Source organism: Oncorhynchus keta, chromosome 35 (assembly GCF_023373465.1).
Source record: "Oncorhynchus keta strain PuntledgeMale-10-30-2019 chromosome 35, Oket_V2, whole genome shotgun sequence".
NCBI classification, from domain to species: Eukaryota; Metazoa; Chordata; class Actinopteri; order Salmoniformes; family Salmonidae; genus Oncorhynchus; species Oncorhynchus keta.
Genome location: NC_068455.1, coordinates 12430866 through 12457466, shown reverse-complemented (window position 1 = coordinate 12457466; position 26601 = coordinate 12430866). Strand labels below are relative to the sequence as shown.

Below are 26601 nucleotides of genomic sequence, written 5' to 3'. Positions count from 1 at the left end.
AAAGTATTCACACCCCTTGACTTTTTCCAAATTCTTGTTGAGTTACACCCTGAATTTAAAATGGATAATATTTAGACTTTGTGTAACCGGCCTAGATACAACACCCCATCATGACAAAGTTGGGGCGGCAGGTAGCCTAGTGGTTAGAGAATTGGTGTCACGGCCGTTAAAAGAAGAGGACCAAGGTGTAGCGTGGTGAGAGTCCATTTTGTCTTTATTTGGAAAATGACACCGAACAACATAATAAACACTACAAAAAACAAACCGTGAAGCTAAAGGTTATGTGCCCTAAACAAAGTCAACTTCCCACAAAGAAAGGAGGGAAAACGGGCTACCGTGTCCCTGATTGAGAACCATACCCGGCCAAAACATAGAAATACAAAAATCATAGATAACAAAACATAGAATGCCCACCCCAAATCACACCCTGACCAAACCAAATAGACACATAAAAGGCTCTAAGGTCAGGGCGTGACAATTGGATTAGTAACCGAGAGGTTGCAAGATCGAATTCCCTGTGCTGACACGGAAAAAACTGTCATTCTGCCCCTGAAGAAGGCAGTTAGTTCTTAGGTTGTCATTGAAAATAAGAATGTGTTCTTAACTGACTTGCCTAGTTAAATAAAGGTTAAAGAAAATAAAGTTCCTCTGACACAGAGGTCCTGGATGGCAGGGAGCTCTGCCCCAGTGATGTACTGGGCCGTACTCACCATTCTCTGGAGAGCCTTACAGTCAGGTGTCTTGTGGCTGCTTTACCAAGTGGTGATGCAGCCAGTCAAAATGCTCTCAATAGTCTTTGGTCCCATATTCCTACATTAAGCTTGTGACTGTACAACTTGTTGGATGCATTTGCTGTTTGTTTTGGTTGTGTTTCAGATTATTTTGAAATGAATGGTAATATTTTATTGTGTAATTTTGGAGTTAATACTTCTACATTAATGTGGATGCTACCATGATTACGGATAGTCCTGAATGAATCGTGAATAATGATAAGTAAGAAAGTTACAGGCCAAATATCATAGCCCCAAGATATGCTAACCTATCACTATTACAATAACAGGGGAGGTTAGCATTTTTGGGGGTATGATCTTTGACCCTTTGTAATTTTCTCACAAGTCTTTGGCTTTTACTTCATAGTCATTGTATCATATAAAATAAAAAGTGCTGGGGGAGGGAGGGTCACTGGGAGGGTCACTGTGGAGGTCACTGTGGAGGGTCACTGTGGAGGTCACTGTGGAGGGTCACTGTGGAGGTCACTGTGGAGGTCACTGTGGAGGTCACTGTGGAGGTCACTGTGGAGGGTCACTGTGGAGGGTCACTGTGGAGGTCACTGTGGAGGGTCACTGTGGAGGTCACTGTGGAGGGTCACTGTGGAGGTCACTGTGGAGGGTTTGGAGGGTGGAGGTCACTGTGGAGGTCTGTGGAGGTCACTGTGGAGGTCTGTGGAGGTCACTGTGGAGGGTCACTGTGGGTCACTGTGGAGGTCACTGTGGAGGTCACTGTGGAGGTCACTGTGGAGGGTCACTGTGGAGGTCACTGTGGAGGTCACTGTGGAGGGTCACTGTGGAGGTCACTGTGGAGGTCACTGTGGAGGTCACTATGGGATTAATTGAGATACTTTTTGAAGAAGTATTTTCCATAGAAGTGTAGTTGTTTGTCACTTACCTATTACTAGTTTGACATGTTTTTCTATATTCTAAATATGGTTTGTTGACATATGACATAGACCTTGATACAGGTGATACACATCTGATGTGTTTGTTGATTTCCAGCTGTCGGACATCCTCAGTACCGTCCAGCGAGGGATGCAGGGAGTGGAGAAGCACTGTCAGAGGCTAGAGAAGTTCTGTGATATGGTGGAGACAGCCATGTTGACTGACATGGATGGGTTCTTGGCCGGGGAGAAATGGTCTCCCCAGGATATCAAGGCCATCTTGGCGGTGCACACAGAGAGCATCAGGCTGATGAAAAGGATAGAGACTGAGACCCGTGTCAACATGATCCTGGTCAGGTGTCACCAGTACCAGTCAAACTGCCTGCCCTACCCAGAGGCTCTCATCTTTACCATTCACTCCATGCTCCCCTCCATTGTAAAGAAGAAGAATCTGGAACTGATGGAGGTTTGTTAAATAGTACATTAGTATACCATAGTTTTTGTTAGTGTTGTTATTTAAGCACGTCTAAATACCAGATATTCATACCTACAGTCATGAAGTCAACTTTAGACTTCATGCATAATTCATGTTGAGGCTATTCATATTTTGAAGTTATTGTAATTGCGTTGAGGAGTGCTTTGACCGGTACTACTTTTCGGTTATACTTTCCTCTCTCAATCTGTTCAATCAGGTGATCAGAGGAGCTCTTAAAAAGCTGGATAAAGACATTTTTACAGTGGAAGAGTTTGTTGAGCATCTGACCTTCCTGAGTCGGATATCTGTGCAGATTCCAACTCTGGAAAGACAGTATCAGTTCCTCATCCAGCTCTATAGTATGGCTAAAGAGTACCAGATCACTATCTCTCCTGAGGAGCTGGCTTTGTACCAGCACCTCGTCCCCAGCTTCCAGCATCTCAAATCCACTGTCATGATCTGTGAAACCAAGAGGGATGACAACATCTTCAAGTTCAGCGTTGATCTGGGCAAACACTTAAATCAACTCAGATATGAGCTTGTTCTGGTTAAAATGAAGGTACGGTTGATCTTTCAGCAGTTGTTGTGCTTTTCTCCCTCCTTAATACTCAATAAGAGTCATTATTCTTGATTGTGTTTTAACATGTGTGTATCTATGATTTCCTCTTTCTGACAAAGCTGCCTAGCCTGGTCTCACACTTGTTCATACTGCCAATGGCTGGACAACAGATGTTGGACCAGGCTTAAAGATGTCACAAATCTCTTATTTCCCAGGTGAACAATCCCATCCTGCTTTGCTCCTATACGTCTCCCAAAGTGGCCAATGAGATCCTCCAGGCTCTCTCGGAGGAGGTGGCCATCTACTCCAATAAGGCATACAGCTACACTAGCTACGGAGAGCTCCTGAGAAACTCTTTTTCTATGAAGAAGATCTCCACTGTGGTCCGCATGAAGCAGGGCCGTGGTTCTAACGCTGCCGAAGTGGAGGCAGAGCTGTCTGAGGTGGACTATGCCCTGACGCTGAGGAAGATGCTCTGGGGGATGCAGAAGGAATGGGATAAACAGTACAGCCGTTGGAGAACCACCACCTTCGAGCTGCTCAATGTGGACGATCTGCAAAATGATGTCAGCCGCTTTACACAGACCATCTACATGTTAGAGAAAGGTCTCTGAGTGATATTTTAGGATCATTATTGTTGGGATTCATCACCATGTCATGTCAGGTGGTTGGGTCCGTGTTATCACAAGTGTTGCTGTGTTAAATGATGGGTTGAATGTAAAGGAATTAATATATGTGAAACAACTAATACACATTGTTTTCTTTGTCATTCAGGTTTACCTGAAAACAACATAGTTCCCATTCTGAAGCAGAAGGTGATGGACTTCAAGCTTTGTCTGCCCATCGTCCTGGCTCTCAGGAACCCTTATCTCCGTCAGAGACACTGGGAAGACATCCAGAGCTATATCGGACAATTCTTCACCAAAGAAGATAACTTCACCCTCGGAAACCTATTAGACATAAAGGTAAGGCATCTTTAGATGGTAGCAATAAAATATCTACCTTGCTTTTCTAAGAATTTCTGGAAAAAATGTCTGAAATCACATTCAGGGCCATTTCTAAGTTCTAGCATTGCAATCATGATATGTTTTTTTTTTACCTACTTTAGTTGAATCCACTATTTGTAAGTGGCTCTGGATAAGAGCATTTACTAAATTGCTATAATCTGAACGTAAAATTAAATTCTAAATTTCCCTCTGTGACATGTATGCAGATTCTTCAGCAAAGTGGTTCGATAGGGGACATCTCCACTACTGCCACCAATGAGGCCACTTTAGAGAGCATCCTGTACAAAGTGATCGACCTGTGGAGGAACACAGACTTCCGTCTGATCACCCACCAGTCTGACGCATCCACGGTGAAAATCATCGCCTCGGCAGACGACGTCATGGCACAGCTGGAAGAGAGTCAGACCACTATCATGAGCATCAAGGCATCCCGCTACGCTGAGCCTATCAAGGTCAGGTGTCATTCAAATGTGACCGGAGAGACGTCATGATTTGTTAAAAATAACATGATTTGAATAAATATTGCCCCTTTTCATATCATAGATTCTATAAATTTGTCTTTTGCTTCAAACCTCGAGTGGACTCCCGAGTGACGCAGCGGTCTAAGGCACTGCATCTCAGTGCTAGAGGCGTCACTACAGACCTGGTTCAATTCCAGGCTGTATCACAACCGGCTGTGATTGGGAGTCCCATAGGGCGGCGCACAATTGGCCCAGGGTCGTCCGGGTTAGGGCTTGTCCAGGGTAGGCCATCATTGTAAATATGAGTTTGTTCTTAACTGACTTGCCTAGTTAAATAAATGTTAAATAAAGATTCAATCCAAATATATAAATAAAACCCATTTATGCAGAATTTGAGAAATATAATATTTGTACATAATGGAATCACTCTGTTATTTCAAGAAGCGAAATAAGTTAAGTTCTCTGAATCTTGTAGTTTTGTCAGTTGTTGGGGGACAAGGTGGTATTCATTAGCCTGGTCCCAGAACTGTGTGTTCTGTCTTGCCAACTCCTATGGACATTGTCATGCCACACTGCATAACAATGACCATAGGAGTTGGCAAGACAGAACAAACAGACCTGGTACCAGTCTTAGTATTATTGTGTGTGATGACAATGTGATCTCTCTCTTGTTTAGTATCTGATAGATGAATGGGAGAGGAAGCTGAACCAGTTCTCGCATACTCTGGAGGAGTGGGTCATGTGTCAGAAGAGATGGCTCTACCTGGAGCCTATCTTCTCTGCTGGAGGGATTCAGAGGCAAGGCAGCTATTGTAGTTTTACCTGTGTGTGTTGTATTAACGGATGAGGTGTGTGTCATGGCACTTTGGTTTGTATTGTTTATTGTATTGTCTTGTGTTTCATCTGCTGCTGACAATACATCTACACTGAACAAAAATATAAACGCAACATGCAACAATTTCAACGATTTTACTGAGTTACAGTTCATATGAAGAAATCAGTGAAATATAAATAAATACATTCATTAGGCCCTAATCTATGGATTTCACATGACTGGGCAAGGGCGCTTTCACGCCCTGACCTGAGATATCTATGTTTTCTTTATATTTTGGTTAGGTCAGGGTGTGACTAGGGTGGGTACGGTAGTTTTTAATTGTCCAGGGATTTTTGTATGTCTAGGGTTTTTGTAGGTCTAGGTGATTTGTATGTCTATGGTGGCCTGATATGGTTCCCAATCAGAGGCAGCTGTTTATCGTTGTCTCTGATTGCGGATCATATTTAGGTAGCCATTTCCCTTTGGTGTTTGTGGGATCTTGTTCTATGTTTAGTTGCCTGTATGCTCTATTCGTATAGCGTCACGTGTCGTTATTTTGTTCAGTGTTTCATTCTTTTAATAAATAAGAATGTACGTATACCACGCTGCGCCTTGGTCCGATCCTTATAACGAACGTGACAGGAGCAGCCATGGTTGGGCCTGGGAGGGCATAGGCCCATCCACTGGCCCAGCCAATCAGATTTTTTCCCCACAAAAGGGATTTATTATAGCCAGAAATACTCCTCAGTTTCATCAGCTGTCCTGGTGGTTGACCTCAGGAGATACTACAGGTGAAGAAGCCGGATGTGTAGGTCCTGGTTTGGCGTGATTACACGTGGTCTGTGGTTGTAAAGCCGGTTGGACGTACTGCCAAATTCTCTAAAACGATGTTGGTGGCGGCTTATGGTAGAGAAATGAACATTACATTCAACAGCTGTGGTGTTGGATCATTTATTTCAGCTCATGAAACATGGGATCAACACTTTACATGTTGCGTTTATATGTTTGTTCAGTATATTATAATTATATATAGGCTTCTGGTTGATGATTTCGGAAATGGTTCTTTTGACAGTCCTTTAAAGACATACCTTGCACATGTAGTCATATCATCTGATATAATATGGAGTAGATATCTACCTGGAGTAGGTTTAAGGTCCAATGGAGCCGTTTTTATCTCAGTATCTAAATCATTTCTGGGTAACAATCAAACCTTACTGTGATTGTTTTCAATTAAAATGGTCAAAAATAAACAAAAATAGCTTCCTAGCAAAGGGCAATTTCTGTGAGTGGTCTGAGTGGGGAGGGGGAAACTGGAACTCTTTCTTATTGGTCTATTAACTCATTTACTGCATGGTGATGTCAGGCAAAAACTCCAACCCACCAAAACAGGCTGAAATTTCAGTCGGTCATATCAAGTAGCTTTTACAGGGCATTATCATCATTTAACGGTATTATTCCAACTTCATAGTGTGGAAATAGTGTATATGTAAAACACGTTTTTGACTGCATTTGGCCTTTAAGAAGACTCACAGTACCAAATAAATGATTGAATGAATCCAAAATATGTACTTTTCTGACTTGAAATTAATGAACCTCATCCTATTAGGCAGCTCCCAGCGGAGGCCAAGGTGTTCCTGCAGGTGGATCAATCATGGAAGGAGATCATGAGGAGGACAGATGACAGGCCTAATGCCCTGAGAGCAGCTACCGCCCCTGGGGTCCTGGAGATGCTGCAGGCTGGCAACGTCCACCTGGAAAAAATACAGAAGTGTCTGGAGGTACTGGAGGGAGTTAGGGTGCCTGGGTGTCAGAATGTTTCTGCTATCTTGTCAACTCCTTGTCATTCATTGTCATCTCAAACATGGCAATTCCATAATGAGTAGAAACAAACTGGAGCCCAGGCTAGCATATCACAATACACAGCAGACTGGAACCCAGGCTAGCATACCTAATGATACTGTAGACTGGCACCCATGCTAGCATACCACATGATACAGCAGACTGGAACCCAGGCTAGCATACCACATTATACAGCAGACTCTCAAAAGGACAATGCACTTAATTTCCTGTCTTTAGGGTCAGCTGGGCTGTAAAACCTTTGACATTTTCATTTGCAACTCTCACACAACATTTATGTTATCCTAGTTACTTTCAGAGTTGCTGTTTATTTCAATACTTGACTGTTTGTTTCATTTTCTGCAGGATTATTTTGAATCCAAAAGATCAGTTTTCGCAAGATTCTACTTCCTCAGCAATGAGGAACTGCTGGATGTTCTGTCACAGAGCAAAAATCCCAACGCTATTCAGGTTCCCATCTCATAGTGTTGGCTAACCATCCAAGAAGAAATGACTCTTTAAAAAAAAAAGAACATAAGCAGCAGCTGGAAGTTATTATTTCACTTTTATACAGCAGACTCTCAAAAGGGTCTAGCTGAGCTGTAACCTCGTCTCCAGGCTCAATTACTACCGCATATAGAGACTGGTAACAGTGCTTCAAAGTGGGACTTGAATGGGGTGTGTTTAAAATCGAGGCGGGAGATGGAGCGAGCCTGCTACAGATGTAGGATCTTAATTTGAGCCAGTTTGCTACAACAGGAAAATAATGAATTATTATGTAGATTGTAATTAATGGACATTTTTTTCTAGGGGTGATACATTTTTTGTTATGGCAAATGAAATTGGACATATTTAAGTGGAAATTACAAATTTATAAGCCTGTTTAAACCTCAAATACACTACAAAATCGCATTCCCTGCTGTGGAAAATTCTCAGTGCAAAAGAGTAATCAAATTAAGATCCTACGTCTGCACAGATCTATTAGCTGGGACTTTGAAAAACGGTGAAGATCGTTCTATCACATTGACCATTTTATATTTTTGGAAAGCCCAATTGATTCTGAGTTCGGACATATAAACTTACAGTACCAGTCAAAAGTTTGGACACATTTTCTCATTCAAGGGTTTTTTATTGATTTTTACTATTTTCTACATCAAAACTATGAAATAACACATATGGAATCATGTAGTAACCAAAAAAGTGTTAAACTAATCCAAAATATATTTTAGATTTTAGATTCTTCACAGTAGCCAACCTTTTCCTTGGTGACAGCTTTGCACACTCTTGGCATTCTCTCAACCAGCTTCATGAGGTAGTCACCTGGAATGCATTTCAATTAACAGGTGTGCCTTGTTGAAAGTTCATTTGTGGAATTTCTTTCCTTCTTAATGCGTTTGAGCCAATCAGTTGTGTTGTGACAAGGTAGGGTTGGTATACAGAAGATAGCCCTATTTGGTAAAATACCAAGTCCATATTATGGCAAGAACAGCTCAAGTAAGCAAAGAGAAATGACAGTCCATCGTTACTTTAAGACATGAATGTCAGAAAATCTGGACATTTTCAAGAACTTTGAAAGTTGCTTCAAGTGCAGTCGCAAAAACCATCAAGCGCTATGATGAAACTGGCTCTCATGAGGACCGTCACAGGAAAGGAAGACCCAGAGTTACCTCTGCTGCAGAGGATATGTACATTAGAGTTAACTGCACCTCAGATTGTAGTCTAAATAAAAGCTTCACGGAGTTCAAGTAGCAGATACATCTCAACATCATCTGTTCAGAGGAGACTGTGTGAATCAGGCCTTCATGGTCGAATTGCTGCAAAGAAACCACTACTAAAGTACACCAATAAAAAGAAGAGACTTGCTTGGGCCAAGAAACACGAACAATGGACATTAGACTGGTGTAAATAGGTCCTTTGATCTGATGAGTCCAAATTTGCGATTTTTGGTTACAACCGCCGTGTCTTTGTGAGACGCAGGATAGGTGAACGGATGATCTCGGAATGTGTGGTTCCCACCGTGAAGCATAGAGGAGGAGGTGTGATGGTGTTGGGGTGCTTTGCTGGTGACGCTGTCTGTGATTTATTTAGAATTCAAAGCACACTTAACCAGCATAGCTACCACAGCATTCTGCAGCAATACTCCATCCCATCTGGTTTATGCTTAGTGGGACTATCATTTGTTTTTCAACAGCTGATTGAGAGAATGCCAAGAGTGTGCAATGCTGTCATCAAGGCAAAGGGTGGCTACTTTGACGAATCTAAAATATACTTTGATTTGTTTAACACTTTTTTGGTTACTACATGATTCCATATATTATTTCATAGTTTTGATGTCTTCACTATTATTCTACAATGTAGAAAATAGTAAAGAAAATAAAGAAAACCCCTTGAATGAGTAGGTGTGTCCAAACCTTTGACTGGTACTGTATACATGAAAACTATTTTGGGAACTCACTTCCTTGTTTAAATCTTTGAGGTGCTCACGCTATGAAGTCCACAATGTAGGGGATGTTAATATAAGGGTTATGCTAGATGGTGATGAATTGAGAGATCAGCCAATTAAACACAGTGGTTGTTTCTTCCTGCCATAGGCTTTCATTCAAGTTCCATTCTGAGGCGCTGTGAAACCAGACGGTTCGACAGAGAGCGAGCTGGGTGATAGACAGATTAGCTGGGCTGTAAAAGCTTGTGCAAAATGTTGACATTTTCATTCACAACTTTCAAACAATATTTATGTTTATTCAATCAATTTAATTCAATCCATTCTCTACAACACTTTTAAGCCTCATCTTGTAAAATGCTTCAGCAACATCCGTCACCTGAACATCCAGGAACATGCTAGGATTCACCATGTGGTGGCAAGCATACATTCAGCCGAGGGTGAAACTGTGACCATGCCAAAGTAAATAGTCAAATCATGATAATAAACCAAATGGAAACATTTACATTTAGGCTTAATTCATGTTTTTTTCTGTTACCGAGAATCCCAGAACAACTCTTTCTTTTCTTTTGATTCTTTAGAAATGTTCAAATACGTGGGCCAGTGGAGCAATGGATGGGAAATGTGGAAACAGCAATGTACAACACAGTGAAAAGGTACAGTAACCATTTTGCATGTAGCTTTTTCTTTCCTGTTCAAAAGGTGTTGATACAGTATATCCAAGGGAACTTTTAGCCTGATACAATAATCATGTTTCAAATCATTTCAGGCGCTTGAAGATAGGAGTGTCAGAATGGAATCCTCAGAACTTTAAGAAATGGGTCCTCTCTCACCCCGGACAGGTCGTTCTCACCGTGGTAAGTTACCATTGCAACGTATAGATTTAACAGGAATATGACGGGACTTATTACTATCCACCTACACAATTGGGGAAATCCCACCATGTGTATCGTCGTCCTCCAGTTCCTGTTCACTGATGAATGTAGTGACTGTTACCCTGTCAAAATTACATCTGCAGCCAAGGAAAACTTAAGACCAAAGTCAATGTGAGACCATCAGACTTTTCACACCGTCTTCTTACATTGTGTCCAACATGTGTTCTAAACACATGCCTGGTCCCAGATCTGTTGTGTCCTTCTATAGCCTGGTCCCAGATCTGTTGTCTCCTTCTATAGCCTGGTCCCAGATCTGTTGTCTCCTTCTATAGTCCGGTCCCAGATCTGTTGTCTCCTTCTATAGCCCGGTCCCAGATCTGTTGTCTCCTTCTATAGCCCGGTTCCAGATCTGTTGTCTCCTTCTATAGCCTGGTCCCAGATCTGTTGTCTCCTTCTATAGCCTGGTCCCAGATCTGTTGTCTCCTTCTATAGCCTGGTCCCAGATCTGTTGTCTCCTTCTATAGCCCGGTTCCAGATCTGTTGTCTCCTTCTATAGTCCGGTCCCAGATCTGTTGTCTCCTTCTATAGCCTGGTCCCAGATCTGTTGTCTCCTTCTATAGCCCGGTTCCAGATCTGTTGTCTCCTTCTATAGTCCGGTCCCAGATCTGTTGTCTCCTTCTATAGCCCGGTCCCAGATCTGTTGTCTCCTTCTATAGCCCGGTCCCAGATCTGTTGTCTCCTTCTATAGCCTGGTCCCAGATCTGTTGTCTCCTTCTATAGCCCGGTCCCAGATCTGTTGTCTCCTTCTATAGCCTGGTCCCAGATCTGTTGTCTCCTTCTATAGCCCGGTCCCAGATCTGTTGTCTCCTTCTATAGCCTGGTCCCAGATCTGTTGTCTCCTTCTATAGCCCGGTCCCAGATCTGTTGTCTCCTTCTATAGCCTGGTCCCAGATCTGTTGTCTCCTTCTATAGCCCGGTCCCAGATCTGTTGTCTCCTTCTATAGCCTGGTCCCAGATCTGTTGTCTCCTTCTATAGCCCGGTCCCAGATCTGTTGTCTCCTTCTATAGCCTGGTCCCAGATCTGTTGTCTCCTTCTATAGCCTGGTCCCAGATCTGTTGTCTCCTTCTGGTCCCAGATCTGTCTCCTTCTATAGCCCGGCCCCAGATCTGTTGTCTCCTTCTTTAGCCTGGCCCCAGATCTGTTGTCTCCTTCTATAGCCCGGTCCCAGATCTGTTGTCTCCTTCTATAGCCCGGTCCCAGATCTGTTGTCTCCTTCTATAGCCTGGTCCCAGATCTGTTGTCTCCTTCTCTAGCCCGGTCCCAGATCTGTTGTCTCCTTCTATAGCCTGGTCCCAGATCTGTTGTCTCCTTCTATAGCCTGGTCCCAGATCTGTTGTCTCCTTCTATAGCCCGGTCCCAGATCTGATGTCTGCTTCTATAGCCTGGTCCCAGATCTGTTGTCTCCTTCTATAGCCCGGTCCCAGATCTGTTGTCTCCTTCTTTAGCCTGGTCCCAGTTCTGTTGTCTCCTTCTATAGCCTGGTCCCAGATCTGTTGTCTCCTTCTATAGCCTGGTCCCAGATCTGTTGTCTCCTTCTATAGCCCGGTCCCAGATCTGTTGTCTCCTTCTATAGCCTGGTCCCAGATCTGTTGTCTCCTTCTTTAGCCTTGTCCCAGATCTGTTGTCTCCTTCTATAGCCTGGTCCCAGATCTGTTGTCTCCTTCTATAGCCCGGTCCCTGATCTGTTGTCTCCTTCTTTAGCCTGGTCCCAGTTCTGTTGTCTCCTTCTATAGCCTGGTCCCAGATCTGTTTGTGCTTTTGCCAACTCCATTGCTGTCATTGTCAAACCAAATATTTTGGCATGACATTTCCATTAAGGAGTTGGTAAGAGAGCAGAAACAGGCTAGTACTCAGGCTACCAAAACCCTTCCTTAACCCTCTGTCCCCTAGACCCAGATCATGTTCACTAAGGACTGCCAGGAAAGCTTCAGCAGTGAGAGGCAGCTGGAGAGCATGGTGGTGGTGAAGCAGCAGGTGATCCACAATGTGGAGGAGCTGGCTGACCTTGTGTCCGAGCCCCTGCCCTGTCACCAGCAGGCCACCCTAGAGGCCCTGCTCACAATCCTGGTTCACTGTAGAGACATCCTCAGCCATCTCCTCCAGAACCGCATCACCAGTGTCGCCGACTTTGAGTGGACAAGGTCACAGCTTTGATCATAGTTGCTACTGCTAGTATAGATTTTTCTTGAAATACCTGGCCTTATATAGATTAGTTCCAGATCTTTTTGTGCTGTTTACGATCAGAATAACTCTTATTTTTAGGCCAAATATATCTAGGATCAGGCTAGGACTTCTGAGCATGTTTTGTCAAATTTTCTGAGTTTGAGATGATTGTTGATCACATTTTTTTGTCATTGGTTCTGTTGGTTTCAGGCAGCTTCAATATGTCTGGTATGACAGCACCTCTCTGTGTTACGTGGTCCATGCCCAGGCTTCCTTCATGTATGGCTACGAGTACCTGGGCTGTTCTCCTCGACTGGTCATCACGCCGCTCACTGACCGATGCTGGCTGGCCCTCACCGGGGCCTTGAGCCTCCATCTGGGGGGCGCGCCCGCCGGACCCTCTGGAACAGGCAAGACAGAGACGGTCAAGGACCTGGCCAAGGTAAGGACCTGGCCACGGTAAGGACCTGTCAGTGAAGTTAGGAGAGAAACCTGTGAAGTATTTAGTAAGTTAGTCGGTATGTGGACCTGAAAATTTCAGCAGTAGAAAAAGAGAATGTCCACACTCTTGGGAAACCACTGTCACTGATATCCTTGTAGCTCTGTATTTAAGCTGATACTGTATTTACAGGAAGTAAAACCATGTTGATGTTGTTTTCCTTTGCAGGCGCTTGGAAAGTTCTGTTTAGTACTGAACTGCTCTGACAGTCTAGACTATAAGGTAGTCATGGACATTTCTATTCTCATTATAACTTTATAGCTATTGTACTTTTGATGCATTGAAATATGTTTGTTAAAGCACATTGCATCAGTTGTAGAAACTGAAGAAGTGGAGTAGAAGTATGTATACATTTTACTGTATACTGTGAGTTAATGTTGTCTCTCTCTGTGACATTCCCTTACCAGATGATGGGGAAGCTGTTCTCTGGCATGGTGCAGTCTGGTTCCTGGTGTTGTTTTGATGAGTTCAACCGTATCAACGTAGAGGTGTTATCAGTCATCGCTGCTCAGCTTCAGTCCATTAAGGCTGCCATGCATAGTCACAATTTACGGTATGCCTCTGGAACTTACCGTATTCTTTAGACTGATTTGTATTTTTATGGCTTGAAAGTTTTATATTTTATATTGGTTTAACTGAACAGGTGAATAGTTTAGGTTAATTCGTCAAATGTATTCGATATTTACTGTTTTTACCAAAGGTTTATGTTCGAGGGAAGAGATATCCGACTGAACGCCTCATGTGGATTCTTCATCACCATGAATCCAGGGTAACGTGTCATGTTTAGTTTAAGTTCATATTCTTTTAATAACCTTTTATAAGCGTTAATAACCTGTCATCAAGGCAAAGAGTGGCTACTTTGAAGAATCTCAAATATAAAATATATTTTGATTTGTTCAACACTTTTTTGGTTACTACATGATTCCATATGTGTTATTTCATAGTTTTGATGTCTTCAATATTATTCTACAATGTAGAAAATAGTACAAATAAAGAAAATCCCTGGAATGAGTAGGTGTGTCCAAACTTTTGACTGGTACTGTACATACATACACACACACACATACATACACATATAAATACATACAGATACACATACATACATATCAATAAATATGATATAAACTATTTTCTTTTCTTTATTACCCTCCAACCCTACCACCCCTAACCCAATTGGAGCAAACTAGTCAACAACAATGCTTAGGCCTGTATTTCCAGTTCATACATACTATGTACATTTTATGTACACAGTCTATTTTACAATAGTTCTATTTTGCTTGCTTTTACTCTACCCTCAACCATCTATTTCTTATGTCCATCCGGCTTGATTTCTATTTGCCATGGCTTTCAAGTTGACCTCTCTCTTTCAGTTGCAAAGGTCGAGTGGATCTCCCTGACAACCTAAAGTCCCTGTTCCGGCCTGTCTCTATGATGGTACCTGACTTTGACCTGATTGCTGAGATCATGTTGTTCTCTGAGGGCTTCAAATCAGCCAAATCACTGTCCAGGAAGATCGTCAACCTCTACCAGCTCGCCAGCAAGCAGCTGTCTCAGCAGGTTGGACTTACATAGACTCTTAGAAAAAAAGGTGATATCTAGAACCTTAAAGGGTTCTTCGGCTGTCCCCATAGGAGAACGCGTTGAATAACTATTTTTGTTTGTAGGTAGAACCCTTTTGGTTCCATGAAGAACCCTTTCTACAGAGATTCTACCTGGAACCAAAAAAACTTTCTCCTACAGGGACAATCGAAGAACACTTTTGGAACCAAACATTTCAGTTAAAACAGTTGAACATTTCAGTTAAATATCAAATACATACTGTAACTGTTCAAGTTAATGTTGAGAACTATGTTCATAGCTTTGACATTCTGAAAACTTTTGTTTTGCTTTTTGTTTTGTGTCTTAAGTTTGTCTTTGTGTTTTTTTTCCAACTTCCTTTCGTGGTTCTACTGTAATCTAGGACCATTATGATTTTGGAATGAGAGCCATAAAGTCAGTGCTAGTTCTCGCTGGTCAGAAGAGAAGATTCGCAGCGCTGTCGTAAGTATTAAAGAAACAAGAATCCTCTGCGTTCTTGAGGCCAAAAGGCATTCCCTTGAATTGGTACAATCAAAAGGCTGTGTCACTGGTCACTACCGTCTTCTCTTTGCTTCTCTCATTCATCTCAACTTGCCAGAGTTGTTGTAGTAAAAACATTGTGAGTAAATACTGTGTGATATTCCAGGTGTGGCCTGACACCAGAGGACGAATGCTGCGTTCTGATCTGTGCTTTACAAAACTCTAACTTACCCAAGCTGGTTCCTGAGGACGTTCCTCTGTTTAAAAGCATCATGGAGGATCTCTTCCCTGGCGTCGTCAATCCCAAAACTATCCATCCTCAACTAGAGGTAATTCCTTGCCACGTGTACTCACACAGTCCGGTGTAGTCGGTGGTTGTTCTGGTAAAGTAAATGGAACTTGGTTAGATCACTTGGCTGCATGTTTTTTTGGTTGTTGTGGTTAAAATGTGTGTCATATGCTTGCATCTTCTCTAGATCGCCATAGCTAAGGCTACAGAGATTCTTGGATTTCAACAATGGCCAAATCAAGCAGAGAAGGTTACACAGCTGTATAGCCAGATTTTGGTCAGTATTTGGTTTCTTTAACATCCCGGGTCCATACGAACCCTTGCTTAAACCTCAGATGGAACAAAAATGCTAGGTGTTAGCTTTTCCCATTGGAAAACATGTCAGAATTAGCTGCCTAGTTACCCAGAGTTACTTCTATTTCCGGGAACAAATAACAAATCAACCAATGACTTCCGTTAAGGACTCTCATGAAAAAGTGTTAAATCACGTCCAACTACGTCTACTTCTTTAGTTGGCTAATGGAAATAATCACGTGGGTCAGCTGGTGGTGTTAGCATAGTAGCTAAATGTAAAACGTTTTCCGATGGGAAAAGCTAACACCTAGCATTTTTTGTTTAAGCAAGCGTTTAAGCAAGCGTTGTTCTGTTGTTTTTGTGATTAATTCAATTCACAATATCATTCAACTTCAATGTTGATGTTGCAGGCTCGAGGAGGGGTGATGTTGATTGGTCCTACCGGAGGAGGGAAGACAACAGTGAGACTCATCCTGCAGCATGCTCTACACCTGCTGCCCTCTCTGTCTGAAGTCCACAGGAGGACCAACGTCTTTATGGAGGTACTACACATCTCGTTAGACACTTCAGATCGTTTACTGAAAACATCTGTCACTTAATGTTTTTAAGTGTGTTTAAACATGCAGCTAAACTGGTGCAGATTTGATTCCTTTCAGATATGCAAGTGTTAGATAGTATGTTTGTGTGTGTTGTTTAAAGCTGCAATCTGTCACTTTTTGTGGCAACGCGACCAAATTCATTGATTATCTATTGCTTGTTTTGTCACATAAACTGAAATTAGCCAAACTATTAGAATTTTACCACCTTTAAAATACGTTATGCCTTTATTGAATAGCCTGGTCCCAAATATGTTTGTGCTGTCTTGCCAACTCCTGTAATTGATTGCTGTGCTTGTTTCATTCTTTCTCTTGACTTCCATTGGGTAGTTGGCACCGAGTTCAGAGGTCCATGTGGAAAGCTTCACCATCAACCCCAAGTGTGTGAGCTTTGGAGAGTTGTACGGTCAGGTAGACCCCAACACTCTGGAGTGGTCAGACGGCCTGTTCGCTTCTGCAGTCAGAACCTACGCTAAAGAACTCTTCGAACAAGACAACAAGACTTCCAAAGACAGCGAGAGCAGGAACACCTCTTCAGTCAGTGCTTATTACATTTACATTTGAGTAGTTTAGCAGATGCTCGTATCCAGTCTAAACTACATTTCAGTCATTCAACTGAAGTAGGTAAAACAACGATCAAGATCCTTGCAAGTAAAATCTTTCTCAAAACAGCCGCCATCTATAAAATCATTGATAGGAAGAGTTAAGCACCATTTTTTTTATTGCTATTCATTGTTTATGATCATTCATTCCAAAGATACTGTCATTTACGCTGGTAACGTTAGCCACACATGGGCTCTGTCTTCCCTTTCAGGATGTTTTGAGTGACTCCACTACACCCTTACCTCCCAGCAGTTATCAACGTATGTCTTAATGAACTCTGCTTGTGGTTATCTCACAGTATAGTATCACACAACATTTGAGAATGTTATCATTCAGAAATATATTTAAATGTATCTCTGTATTATTTCTTAGATAACTTCATGGTTGACAACTGGCGTTGGATCATAATGGATGGCCCAGTGGATATCCTGTGGGTCGAGAACCTGAACACTGTGTTGGACGACAACAAGACGCTGTGCCTGGTGAACGGAGAGAGGATCAGCCTGCCAGATGGCATTAGGTTCCTGTTTGAAGTGGATACTCTCAGCCAGGCCACCCCCGCTACCATCAGCCGCTGTGCCATGGTCTACATGGTATTGTGTCAAGATGCATTATGTTCAACCAGACCTACTTTCCAGAACGGTTCCTGGACTCAGATTAGTTCTCGTCCTGGAGAATCTCCGGTCCAAGATTAGGCCTAATCTGGGTCCGGGAAACTGGACCCCCATCTGTTATAGGTTTTCATCTAGTGTATTAAACTACAGTAGTTTATTATGCAAAGTTAGAATATTTGGGTTATATATATTTTTTCATCGCCACTCCAGGATCCAGTTGACCTGGGCTGGAAGCCGTACGTGAGGCGCTGGCTGTCCCAGCTGCCCAGACAGCTGAGCAGAGAGGGAAGGAACCACATCCAGCAGCTCTTTGACAACAGCATCACCCAGGGGCTGAACTTTGTCAAGAAGCACCAGAAGCTGCTCAACTTCCAGATCCCGGAGATGTCCACAGTCATGACCGTCTGCAGCATCCTGGGGGCTCTCATTAACTTCATGCAGGGGAATGGTGGCCTGGGTAGGGCAATCTTCTTTAAAGCTAAGCATTGTCTGTATTTCTTTTTCTTCTTCTTCTACTACTTGTCTTTCTGTCCGTGTGGATGTTGTATTGTTTCCTATGTGGACTTTCAATAAGTTTGGTCCAAGTTTGATCAAATTTTCATTCTGTGGTGTCACAGGACTAAATCTTGAGACTTTGTCAGAGGAAGACATTGGGAAGACCTCTGCAGACAATGAGTCCACAGGAAAAGGGTACGTGTAAATGAAATCTATTGCTGTTTGTAGTTACTATATTATCTTGGTTCAGCTTTAGTAAAGTTACTGTATATTTCCAATCTGTGACAGGGAGGATAACAAATGGTTTCTACAGAAAAACCCAGAAAAACTCACGATTCTTCTTGGGAAGCTGTTTGTCTTTTCATACGCCTGGGCAGTGGGAGGAGTCCTAAACCATGTCGATGACTATGATGATTCCCCATCTGCTACTAAAGACAAAAGCTGTCACCTCGTCAATGTTGCACACGCATTCAAAAACCTGATCCACAAGTTGTTTGAAGGCGCACCTTGCGGTATGTGAATAGAATAATTAATCATGTCCAGGGACTGCAGAGGAAAATTTGCTGTCTAGCTCAATCTGGTGCAATGACATGTTGTACATAGTTTCTGACAAATGAACAAATAAATAATGCTCTAGTGTCCATTATATTTTCTATTTTGTAGAACATCCCTCTTCATCAAACTGTATTTTGTCTCTGAATATTTCAGGTGTGTCTTTACCGGCGGGGAATCGTTTGATCTTCAACTACTTTGTGGATCTACAGACAGGTGCCTTCGTTCCCTGGGATGAGTTGGTTCCTAGCACCGAGAGTCTTATACGCAAAGGTCTGCTCACACCTTTACCCTCTCTGGTGTGCAGCAAGCATCCATACATGCACTTTTACAATCGTACCATTCAAGAGTGCTAAGATGAGTTTCAAGTTCATACTCACCAGAGCTCTCACATTAAAACAACAGCATTAAAAACAGCAGCATTAAAACATACAGCATTAAAATTTAGGGACTCACATTATATATTAATTTCCTCAGGACTGAACACATCCTCAGGTTCTGAATCCTTGCAGTTGGGAGGAGCCCTGGGAGAGTCTAACACAACAGATACCACCAGCTTTCTGAGATCAGGCCCCATCTGCAGCAATGATACTGTCCGCTACTCCTTTCTAATGAGCCTGCTGCTGCTCAACAAACAACCAGTACTTCTCACAGGTGATTCAGTCAAGATTTCACTCTGCATTATATAAGACTATAGGATCATTCTTTCCCCCAATTACATGCCTGTTGCTTACTATTCATGTTCTTGACAGAAAAAAATTGTTGTCTTTAACCGACTATTTTATCATTAAAAATATTTAATAGGTATCATAATGAGGTTTGAATTGATTGGATTCTGGAGTTAATGAAGTTTGTTTTGACTATTAGAGGATTCTGGAATTAATTAGGTTTGTTGTGACTATTAGGGGATTCTGGAATTAATGAGGTTTGTTTTGACTATTAGGGGATTCTTAAGTTAATGAGGTTTGTTTAGACTATTAGGGGATTCTGGAATTAATGAGGTTTGTTTTGACTATTAGGGGATTCTGGAATTAATGAGGTTTGTTTTGACTATTAGGGGATTCTTAAGTTAATGAGGTTTGTTTAGACTATTAGGGGATTCTGGAATTAATGAGGTTTGTATTGACTATTAGGGGATTCTGGAGTTGGAAAAACCCTTCTCATCCAAAGCATTCTAAAGAAACTACAGAGAGACGGAGGAGAAATGGTGAATCAAGGGACTATGCTGGGACAAGTGTTTCTACACAACCAATCCAAGACAGCCAGGTAAAGCTAACATAAAACACAATTCTCTTTTGTTGATCTTGTAAAAAGTACATTATGTTGAGAAAGACAGTGAGCTTCAGTATTATTGTGTAAGAAAGGCCCAGAGAGGCTGAGAGACTGATATGAACAAGCAACCTAATGTACTATAACTTTTCTCCAGCCTGCTGGAGGATGTTAACCTGCTGACAGCTGTGTTTGGGGGAGATGCAGATAAGTCTACAGACGGTGATTCATTAAGTAAGGTTTAGTCAGGACTATCTAGTAGTCGTCAGTAGTAGTGAGCTTAACTAGTGAGTAAAGTTAGTAGTCTGACTAAAAGCCACATGTTCTCCTATTACCCTTCTCCTGAGAAAATGCTTTATTCTTTAATGTGAACAATTTATTGTTGCCATGATAATTAAAACCACAAATATTGATTGCCAATTTCTGAGAAAATTGTATTTTCAACCAAAAAGTTGGTATTTTCCAGGTGGCTTGTTAAGCAGCATGCCGTTTGGAGTGTTGCACAGGATGCGTAGTCCCAGCCATACCTCAGAATCCTCAGGAATCCTGACCTGTACCCTCCAGTGCACTGCTCGTACAACCACTGCCTACATACAGGCACACATGTTACAAAACCTCGTCAAGAAAGGCAAAAATAACCTTGGTGCACCCAAAAATAAGTCTGTGAGTAAAATGTCATTACATAAACATGTCTGATAATTAACATTTTAAGTTTTGGATGCTCAAAGTACTCTAATGGATTCAAAATACACGAAAGATGGATGCATAATCAGCTTTGATGTTCTATGTTTCTCTCCTCAGGTCTTGGTGTTTGTAGATGATTTGAACATGCCAACACTTGATAGTTATGGCGCCCAGCCTTCCATGGAGTTTATTCGCCAGTTCATCGAGCTCCAGGGAGTATTCGATGCCAAGACTCTCACCTGGAAGGTACAGTACAATAACCATGGTGTTATTAGAGTTCGTGTCTACCATTTCCCTGTGATGCGTGATGCAAATCATAGCTATGTAGAACAGAACCGGGAGGCTTATTTTCTTCCTCGTTTGACATCAGATGTGATGAATAGGCCTAGTCTCTATACAGAACCGTGCTCTTGTGGTTTCTATTAATTGTATGCTAGTATGTTAGCTCCAGGTCTCTATTTGTTTATTTTCTTTTCTTTTGTAATTTGACCCCCTTTTTCCACCAATTTTGTGATACCCAATTGCGATCCAATCATATCTCATCGCTGCAGCTCCGCAACGGGCTCAGGAGAGGCAAAGGTCGAGTCATGCCATGCGTCCTCCGAAACAAGACCCGCCAAGCCGCGCTGCTTCTTAAAACCTCTCTAGGGTATGTGGGACGGTAGCGTCCCACCTCGCCAACAGCCAGTGAAACTGCAGGGAACCAAATTCAAAACATCAGAAACCCCATAATTAAAATTCCTCAAACATACATGTTTTTTACACCATTTTAAAGATACACTTGTTGTAAATCCAGCCACAGTGTCCGATTCCAAAAAGGCTTTATGACGAAAGCACACCAAATGATTATGTTAGGTTAGTACATCGTCACAGAAAAACACAGCCATTTTTCCGGCCAAAGAGAGGAGTCACAAAAAGCAGAAATAGAGATCAAATTAATCACTAACCTACACAATACATGTATGTTTTGTTCAGTAAAGTTCCTATTTATATCCAAAAATCTGAGTTTATATTGGCGCGTGTTGTGGAAATTTCCTGTATTACCAAATCACGAGAGAGCAAACCACACACAAGTCAGAGTTATCATAAAGTCCATCTTTAATTATATGAGCTTCACCATAGCCCTGTGACTCTCAGATCAATTCAGTGTCTATAAATGAATTCTCTGAGAGTGCTTTCATATTGGCAGCTGAGATCCTTTATAGCAAAGACACACAGCCAGACAGCATTGGCTATAAATTATTGTTCAGTTTGGTCTCCTAAACTAAGTTCTTATCTCGTTCTTGGTACCACTTAGAACCAAAAACATTACTTCATCCAATGGCATATATCAAATAACAAGATCAGAAAAGACAGTGAGCCTCTTAGGTCATATACTAAATCAAGATAAGGGCAACCCCAGAGGGGACATGTAAATAGTTAGACACATTCCCATAAGAAGACAGGCCTGACCTCTCCCCTCTCTGGGGCCCAATGTGACTAAGCCCTGGCAGAGAAGGGATAACTGCAAACAGTATTATCCAAAATAAGACATTCTAATGACAAATAGCTCACATAAGCATTATTATATAAATACAACATCTTATTTATCAATGTTACCTAACTAATTTTGATTCTGCGTTATGTTCAGTAGTTCTAAAACATCTGGTGATTTTGCAGAGAGCCACATCAATTTACAGAAATACTCATAATAAACATTGCTAAAATATACGTGTAATACATGGAATTTTAGATCCAGTTCTCCTTAATGCAACAGCTGTGTCAGATTTTAAATTTTTTTTAAGGAAAAAGCAAACCATGCAATAATCTGACGGCACTCAGACGACAAATCAAGCCAAATTGATATCCGACATGTTGGAGTCAAACAGAAGTCAGAAATAGCATGATAAATATTCACTTACCTTTGATGATCTTCATCAGAATGCACTCCCAGGAATCCCAGTTCCACAATAAATGTTTGTTTCATTCGATGGGAGTCCCTATGGGACTCCCGGTCACGGCCGGCTTTGACACAGCCTCGGATCAAACCCCAGGCTGTAGTGAAACCTCAACACTGCTATGCAGTGCCTTGGACCGCTGCGCCACTCGAAAGGCTCCAGGTCTATCTTATTAATGAATATATACTGTAACAATGATGTTTAAATATCTGTACCTGCAGGGCATCCAGGATGTGACTCTGTGTGCAGCCTGTGCCCCTCCGGGTGGGGGCCGTCAGAACCTCAGCCCCCGTCTGCTAAGACACTTCTCTGTCCTGCTGCTGCCACACCCCTCTAGCAACACCATGCAACACATCTTCCAGGTCAATGCCCCTAAGTCTTTAGTTGATTAGCTGCAGCACATCCTATACTAAGCCTACTGTATGTGTAAGTGCCAGCTGTGTCGCTATGTAATATCAAATTAGGGGAAGTACCTGAAATGCTTTCTGTCTGGTATATCAACCAGGTCCAACTCGGGAAGTTCTTTGGTATCAGAGATTTCTCCAAGGAGGTGCGTAAATGCAGAGAGGCCTTGGTGTCTGCCTCCATCACTGTCTACAATGAGATGTGTCAACGTATGATGCCCACTCCAGCCAAGTACCACTACACATTTAACCTCCGAGACCTGTCCAAGGTAAGACACACACATTCTCATTGACTGCACAGAATCACTGATCTTCAAGTCACCTTGCACTGCACCTAACTACTCATTATGTGATCAACATGAGTGATTCTGCACCTCGCCTTACTCAAACTGATCCCCTTAAACACTGTGATTAGCTTAGGCATAGAGAGAGGCGCTTGACTATTGATATGCAATGGTATTCTCTCTATAGCTGGTCCAAGGCCTGATGCAGACCAGCGACTCTCAGCTGAACTCATTGGTAATCTCTCTTTAGCTGGTCCAAGGCCTGATGCAGACCAGCGACTCTCAGCTGAACTCATTGGTAATCTCTCTTTAGCTGGTCCAAGGCCTGATGCAGACCAGCGACTCTCAGCTGAACTCATTGGTAATCTCTCTTTAGCTGGTCCAGGGCCTGTTGCAGACCAGCGACTCATCTGAACTCATTGGTAATCTCTCTATAGCTGGTCCAGGGCCTGTTGCAGACCAGCGACTCTCATCTGAACTCATTGGTAATATCTCTGTAGATGGTCCAGAGCCTGTTGCAGACCAGCGACTCTCATCTGAACTCATTGGTAATATCTCTGTAGATGGTCCAGGGCCTGTTGCAGACCAGTGACTCTCAGCTGAACTCATTGGTAATCTCTCTATAGCTGGTCCAGGGCCTGTTGCAGACCAGCGACTCTGAGCTGAACTCATTGGTAATCTCTCTATAGCTGCTCCAAGGGCTGATGCAGACCAGCGACTCTCAGCTGAACTCATTGGTAATCTCTCTATAGGTGGTCCAGGGCCTGTTGCAGACCAGCGACTCTCATCTGAACTCATTGGTAATCTCTCTATAGCTGCTCCAAGGGCTGATGCAGACCAGCGACTCTCCGCTGAACTCATTGGTAATCTCTCTATAGGTGGTCCAGGGCCTGTTGCAGACCAGCGACTCATCTGAACTCATTGGTAATCTCTCTATAGGTGGTCCAGGGCCTGTTGCAGACCAGCGACTCATCTGAACTCATTGGTAATCTCTCTATAGCTGGTCCAGGGCCTGTTGCAGACCAGCGACTCTCAGCTGAACTCATTGGCAATCTCTCTATAGCTGGTCCAGGGCCTGTTGCAGACCAGCAACTCTCATCTGAACTCATTGGTAATCTCTCTATAGCTGGTCCAGGGCCTGTTGCAGACCAGCGACTCTCATCTGAACTCATTGGTAATCACTCTATAGCTGGTCCAGGGCCTGTTGCAGACCAGCGACTTTCATCTGAACTCATTGGTAATCTCTCTATAGGTGGTCCAGGGCCTGATGCAGGCCAGCGACTCTGAGCTGAACTCAGAGGAGGCTGCAGCCTACCTGTTTTCCCACGAGACCTCCAGAGTGTTCCACGACCGCCTGGTCAACGAGCAGGACAGAGAACTGTTCTTTCAGATACTGTCCAACGAGCTGCACAGTTACTTCAAGGTACTGGTAGCCAACGTGTCTAGAGAGGTCTCAAGTGTACACAGTAACTGCTGAAATGTGTACTCTAGACATTTATGCCAAGCTTATGCACATTTTGATTCCTGTGTTGCATTTATAAAAGGTTTTATTTGGGGACATTTTGCAGACGGTCTTTCACAGCGACTTAAAGTTAGTGCATTCATCTTCAGATAGCTTGGTGAGACAACCAAATTCCTATGTGTTGAAAATAGTTAAACGTGCCTCCCGAATGGCGCTGTAGTCTTAAGGCACTGCATCGCAGTGCTTGAGGCGTCACTACAGACCCGGGTTCGATCACAGGCTATGTCGCAGCCGGTTTCGACCGGCAGACCCATGATGCAGTGCACAATTGGCGCAGCCTCGTCCGGGTTAGGGGAGGGTTTGGCCGGCTGGGATGATCTTGTCCCATTGTGCTCTAGCGACTCCTTGTGGCACGGCCGGGCGCATGCACGTTGGCTTTGGTCACCAGTTGTACCGTGTTCCCTCCGACACATGCGGTGCGGCTGGCTTCTGGGTTAAGCGAGCAGTGTGTCAAGAAGCAGTGTGGCTAGGCAGGGTTGTGTTTCGGAGGACACATGGCTCTCGACCTTTGCCTTTCACGAGTCCGCAGGGGAGTTTCAGCGATGGGACAAGACTGTAACTATGCCTGTCTGCCTGCTTTATATAGCAAGCCACAGTCACGTGACTCACTGTCTGTAGGAGCGAACCATGAACGGGGTAGTGTACCTAATAAACTGGCCACTGGACACTGAGTGTAAAATGACTTTCCAGTTACTTTTTCTTGTAACTTGTTCGTGTATGACTGTTAAGGTGTCCTGGCCACCAGAGGAGCTGATGAGAGAACCCATAGCATTCGGAGACTTCCTGGATATGAGCATCCCAACTGCTTCTAGGATCTATAAACACCTGCCAGAGTTGAAGAAGATCCAGGCTGTACTGGAGGAGTGTCATGCTAGTCATGGAAGGAAAGCCTCTCAGGTACATTTAACTTTAGACACACTGACTCACCCACAATAACATCTGCTAAACACGTGTATGTTACCAATATAATTTGATTTGATTTGACTATTTCTTTACAGTACAGTAAGCTACCAATGTGCAATCTTGATAAGATTAATATCTGCATGATAATAACACATTTATTTTGTAATTCTTGTGTGTGTGTGTGTGTGTGTGTGTGTGTGTGTGTGTGTGTGTGTGTGTGTGTGTGTGTGTGTGTGTGTGTGTGTGTGTGTGTGTGTGTGTGTGTGTGTGTGTGTGTGTAGTTCCCCATGGTGTTTTTCAGGGAGGCAGTGGAACACATCACTAGAGCCGCCCGGGTCTTCAGATTGAAGGGAGCACACATGATGCTGGTACCTGTCCTGGACACACCTTTTAGATCTCTGATGTCACTGAGACACTTTCCCTGTATGCTCTCTTTTAGAGTGTGGGCGGTAACTGTAACGGTAAATTAGAAATAACTGTAAACGGACCGTTTATCATTCTGCAGTACAACCGGCAGGCAACTGGGAAAAAAACCTCTCTCGGTATCGTTCTCCACTCTTTGTGTAGTTATCATTGTAGCTCTCCTGTTCGCTTGAATTAGAACTGTTTCAATTGAACAATACTATACTAACTGAAGGTAAACCATATAGCTCAATAATATGTTGTTCAGGTTCCCAATGGCTATTGCATCACTATTACACACTCATGGCTCCTTCCTGCTATTTGATTGATTGATTGATCAATTGATTGATTACTGATAATGACTGACCACTTTATTCCCTCTGTGTAGATTGGACTGGATGGCACAGGGAAGGAGGAGTGTGTGACTCTGGCCTGTCATGTGTCTGGAAGCCATCTCTACAGGCTGTCTGTCTGCCGGAACTGCAGCTACTCAGATTTCAGAGATGACCTCAAGAGGGTGTTCAGACAGGCCGGGATCCAACGTAAAAACACTGTGCTGCTCATTACTGACTCAGACATTGTCAAGGTCCGTTTAAAGTGTGAAAGACAGTAGGAAGATTAGTTAGAGAAGATTAGTTGTTCCATATCTGTTACGTACTGTCGTTATCTAGCCTGGTCCATATCTGTTACGTACTGTCGTTATCTAGCCTGGTCCATATCTGTTACGTACTGTCGTTATCTAGCCTGGTCCATATCTGTTACATACTGTCGTTATCTAGCCTGGTTCATATCTGTTACATACTGTCGTTATCTAGCCTGGTCCATATCTGTTACGTACTGTCCTTATCTAG

At 42.9% G+C, this 26601-nt stretch overlaps 1 protein-coding gene across 1 annotated transcript in view; it reads left to right on the top strand.

Moving 5' to 3' along the window:
• Positions 1 to 26601, top strand: part of LOC118368055 (dynein axonemal heavy chain 6-like) — a 54480-nt gene that overhangs the window by 6153 nt on the left and 21726 nt on the right. The window contains exons 10-49 of the mRNA XM_052495859.1: positions 1773 to 2120; positions 2347 to 2688; positions 2904 to 3294; positions 3463 to 3653; positions 3902 to 4147; positions 4833 to 4989; positions 6334 to 6385; positions 6577 to 6748; positions 7173 to 7277; positions 9590 to 9708; positions 9828 to 9902; positions 10016 to 10103; positions 12073 to 12323; positions 12556 to 12787; positions 13013 to 13066; positions 13252 to 13397; positions 13545 to 13613; positions 14215 to 14401; positions 14805 to 14884; positions 15069 to 15231; positions 15379 to 15468; positions 15896 to 16027; positions 16412 to 16618; positions 16896 to 16944; positions 17057 to 17277; positions 17509 to 17755; positions 17916 to 17988; positions 18082 to 18305; positions 18502 to 18618; positions 18823 to 18999; positions 19479 to 19611; positions 19772 to 19848; positions 20081 to 20277; positions 20416 to 20544; positions 22457 to 22597; positions 22741 to 22908; positions 24176 to 24346; positions 25175 to 25342; positions 25630 to 25716; positions 26139 to 26336. Coding sequence (XP_052351819.1) covers positions 1773 to 2120; positions 2347 to 2688; positions 2904 to 3294; positions 3463 to 3653; positions 3902 to 4147; positions 4833 to 4989; positions 6334 to 6385; positions 6577 to 6748; positions 7173 to 7277; positions 9590 to 9708; positions 9828 to 9902; positions 10016 to 10103; positions 12073 to 12323; positions 12556 to 12787; positions 13013 to 13066; positions 13252 to 13397; positions 13545 to 13613; positions 14215 to 14401; positions 14805 to 14884; positions 15069 to 15231; positions 15379 to 15468; positions 15896 to 16027; positions 16412 to 16618; positions 16896 to 16944; positions 17057 to 17277; positions 17509 to 17755; positions 17916 to 17988; positions 18082 to 18305; positions 18502 to 18618; positions 18823 to 18999; positions 19479 to 19611; positions 19772 to 19848; positions 20081 to 20277; positions 20416 to 20544; positions 22457 to 22597; positions 22741 to 22908; positions 24176 to 24346; positions 25175 to 25342; positions 25630 to 25716; positions 26139 to 26336 — 6474 coding nt within the window. The remainder of the gene's footprint in view (positions 1 to 1772; positions 2121 to 2346; positions 2689 to 2903; positions 3295 to 3462; positions 3654 to 3901; positions 4148 to 4832; positions 4990 to 6333; positions 6386 to 6576; positions 6749 to 7172; positions 7278 to 9589; positions 9709 to 9827; positions 9903 to 10015; positions 10104 to 12072; positions 12324 to 12555; positions 12788 to 13012; positions 13067 to 13251; positions 13398 to 13544; positions 13614 to 14214; positions 14402 to 14804; positions 14885 to 15068; positions 15232 to 15378; positions 15469 to 15895; positions 16028 to 16411; positions 16619 to 16895; positions 16945 to 17056; positions 17278 to 17508; positions 17756 to 17915; positions 17989 to 18081; positions 18306 to 18501; positions 18619 to 18822; positions 19000 to 19478; positions 19612 to 19771; positions 19849 to 20080; positions 20278 to 20415; positions 20545 to 22456; positions 22598 to 22740; positions 22909 to 24175; positions 24347 to 25174; positions 25343 to 25629; positions 25717 to 26138; positions 26337 to 26601) is intronic.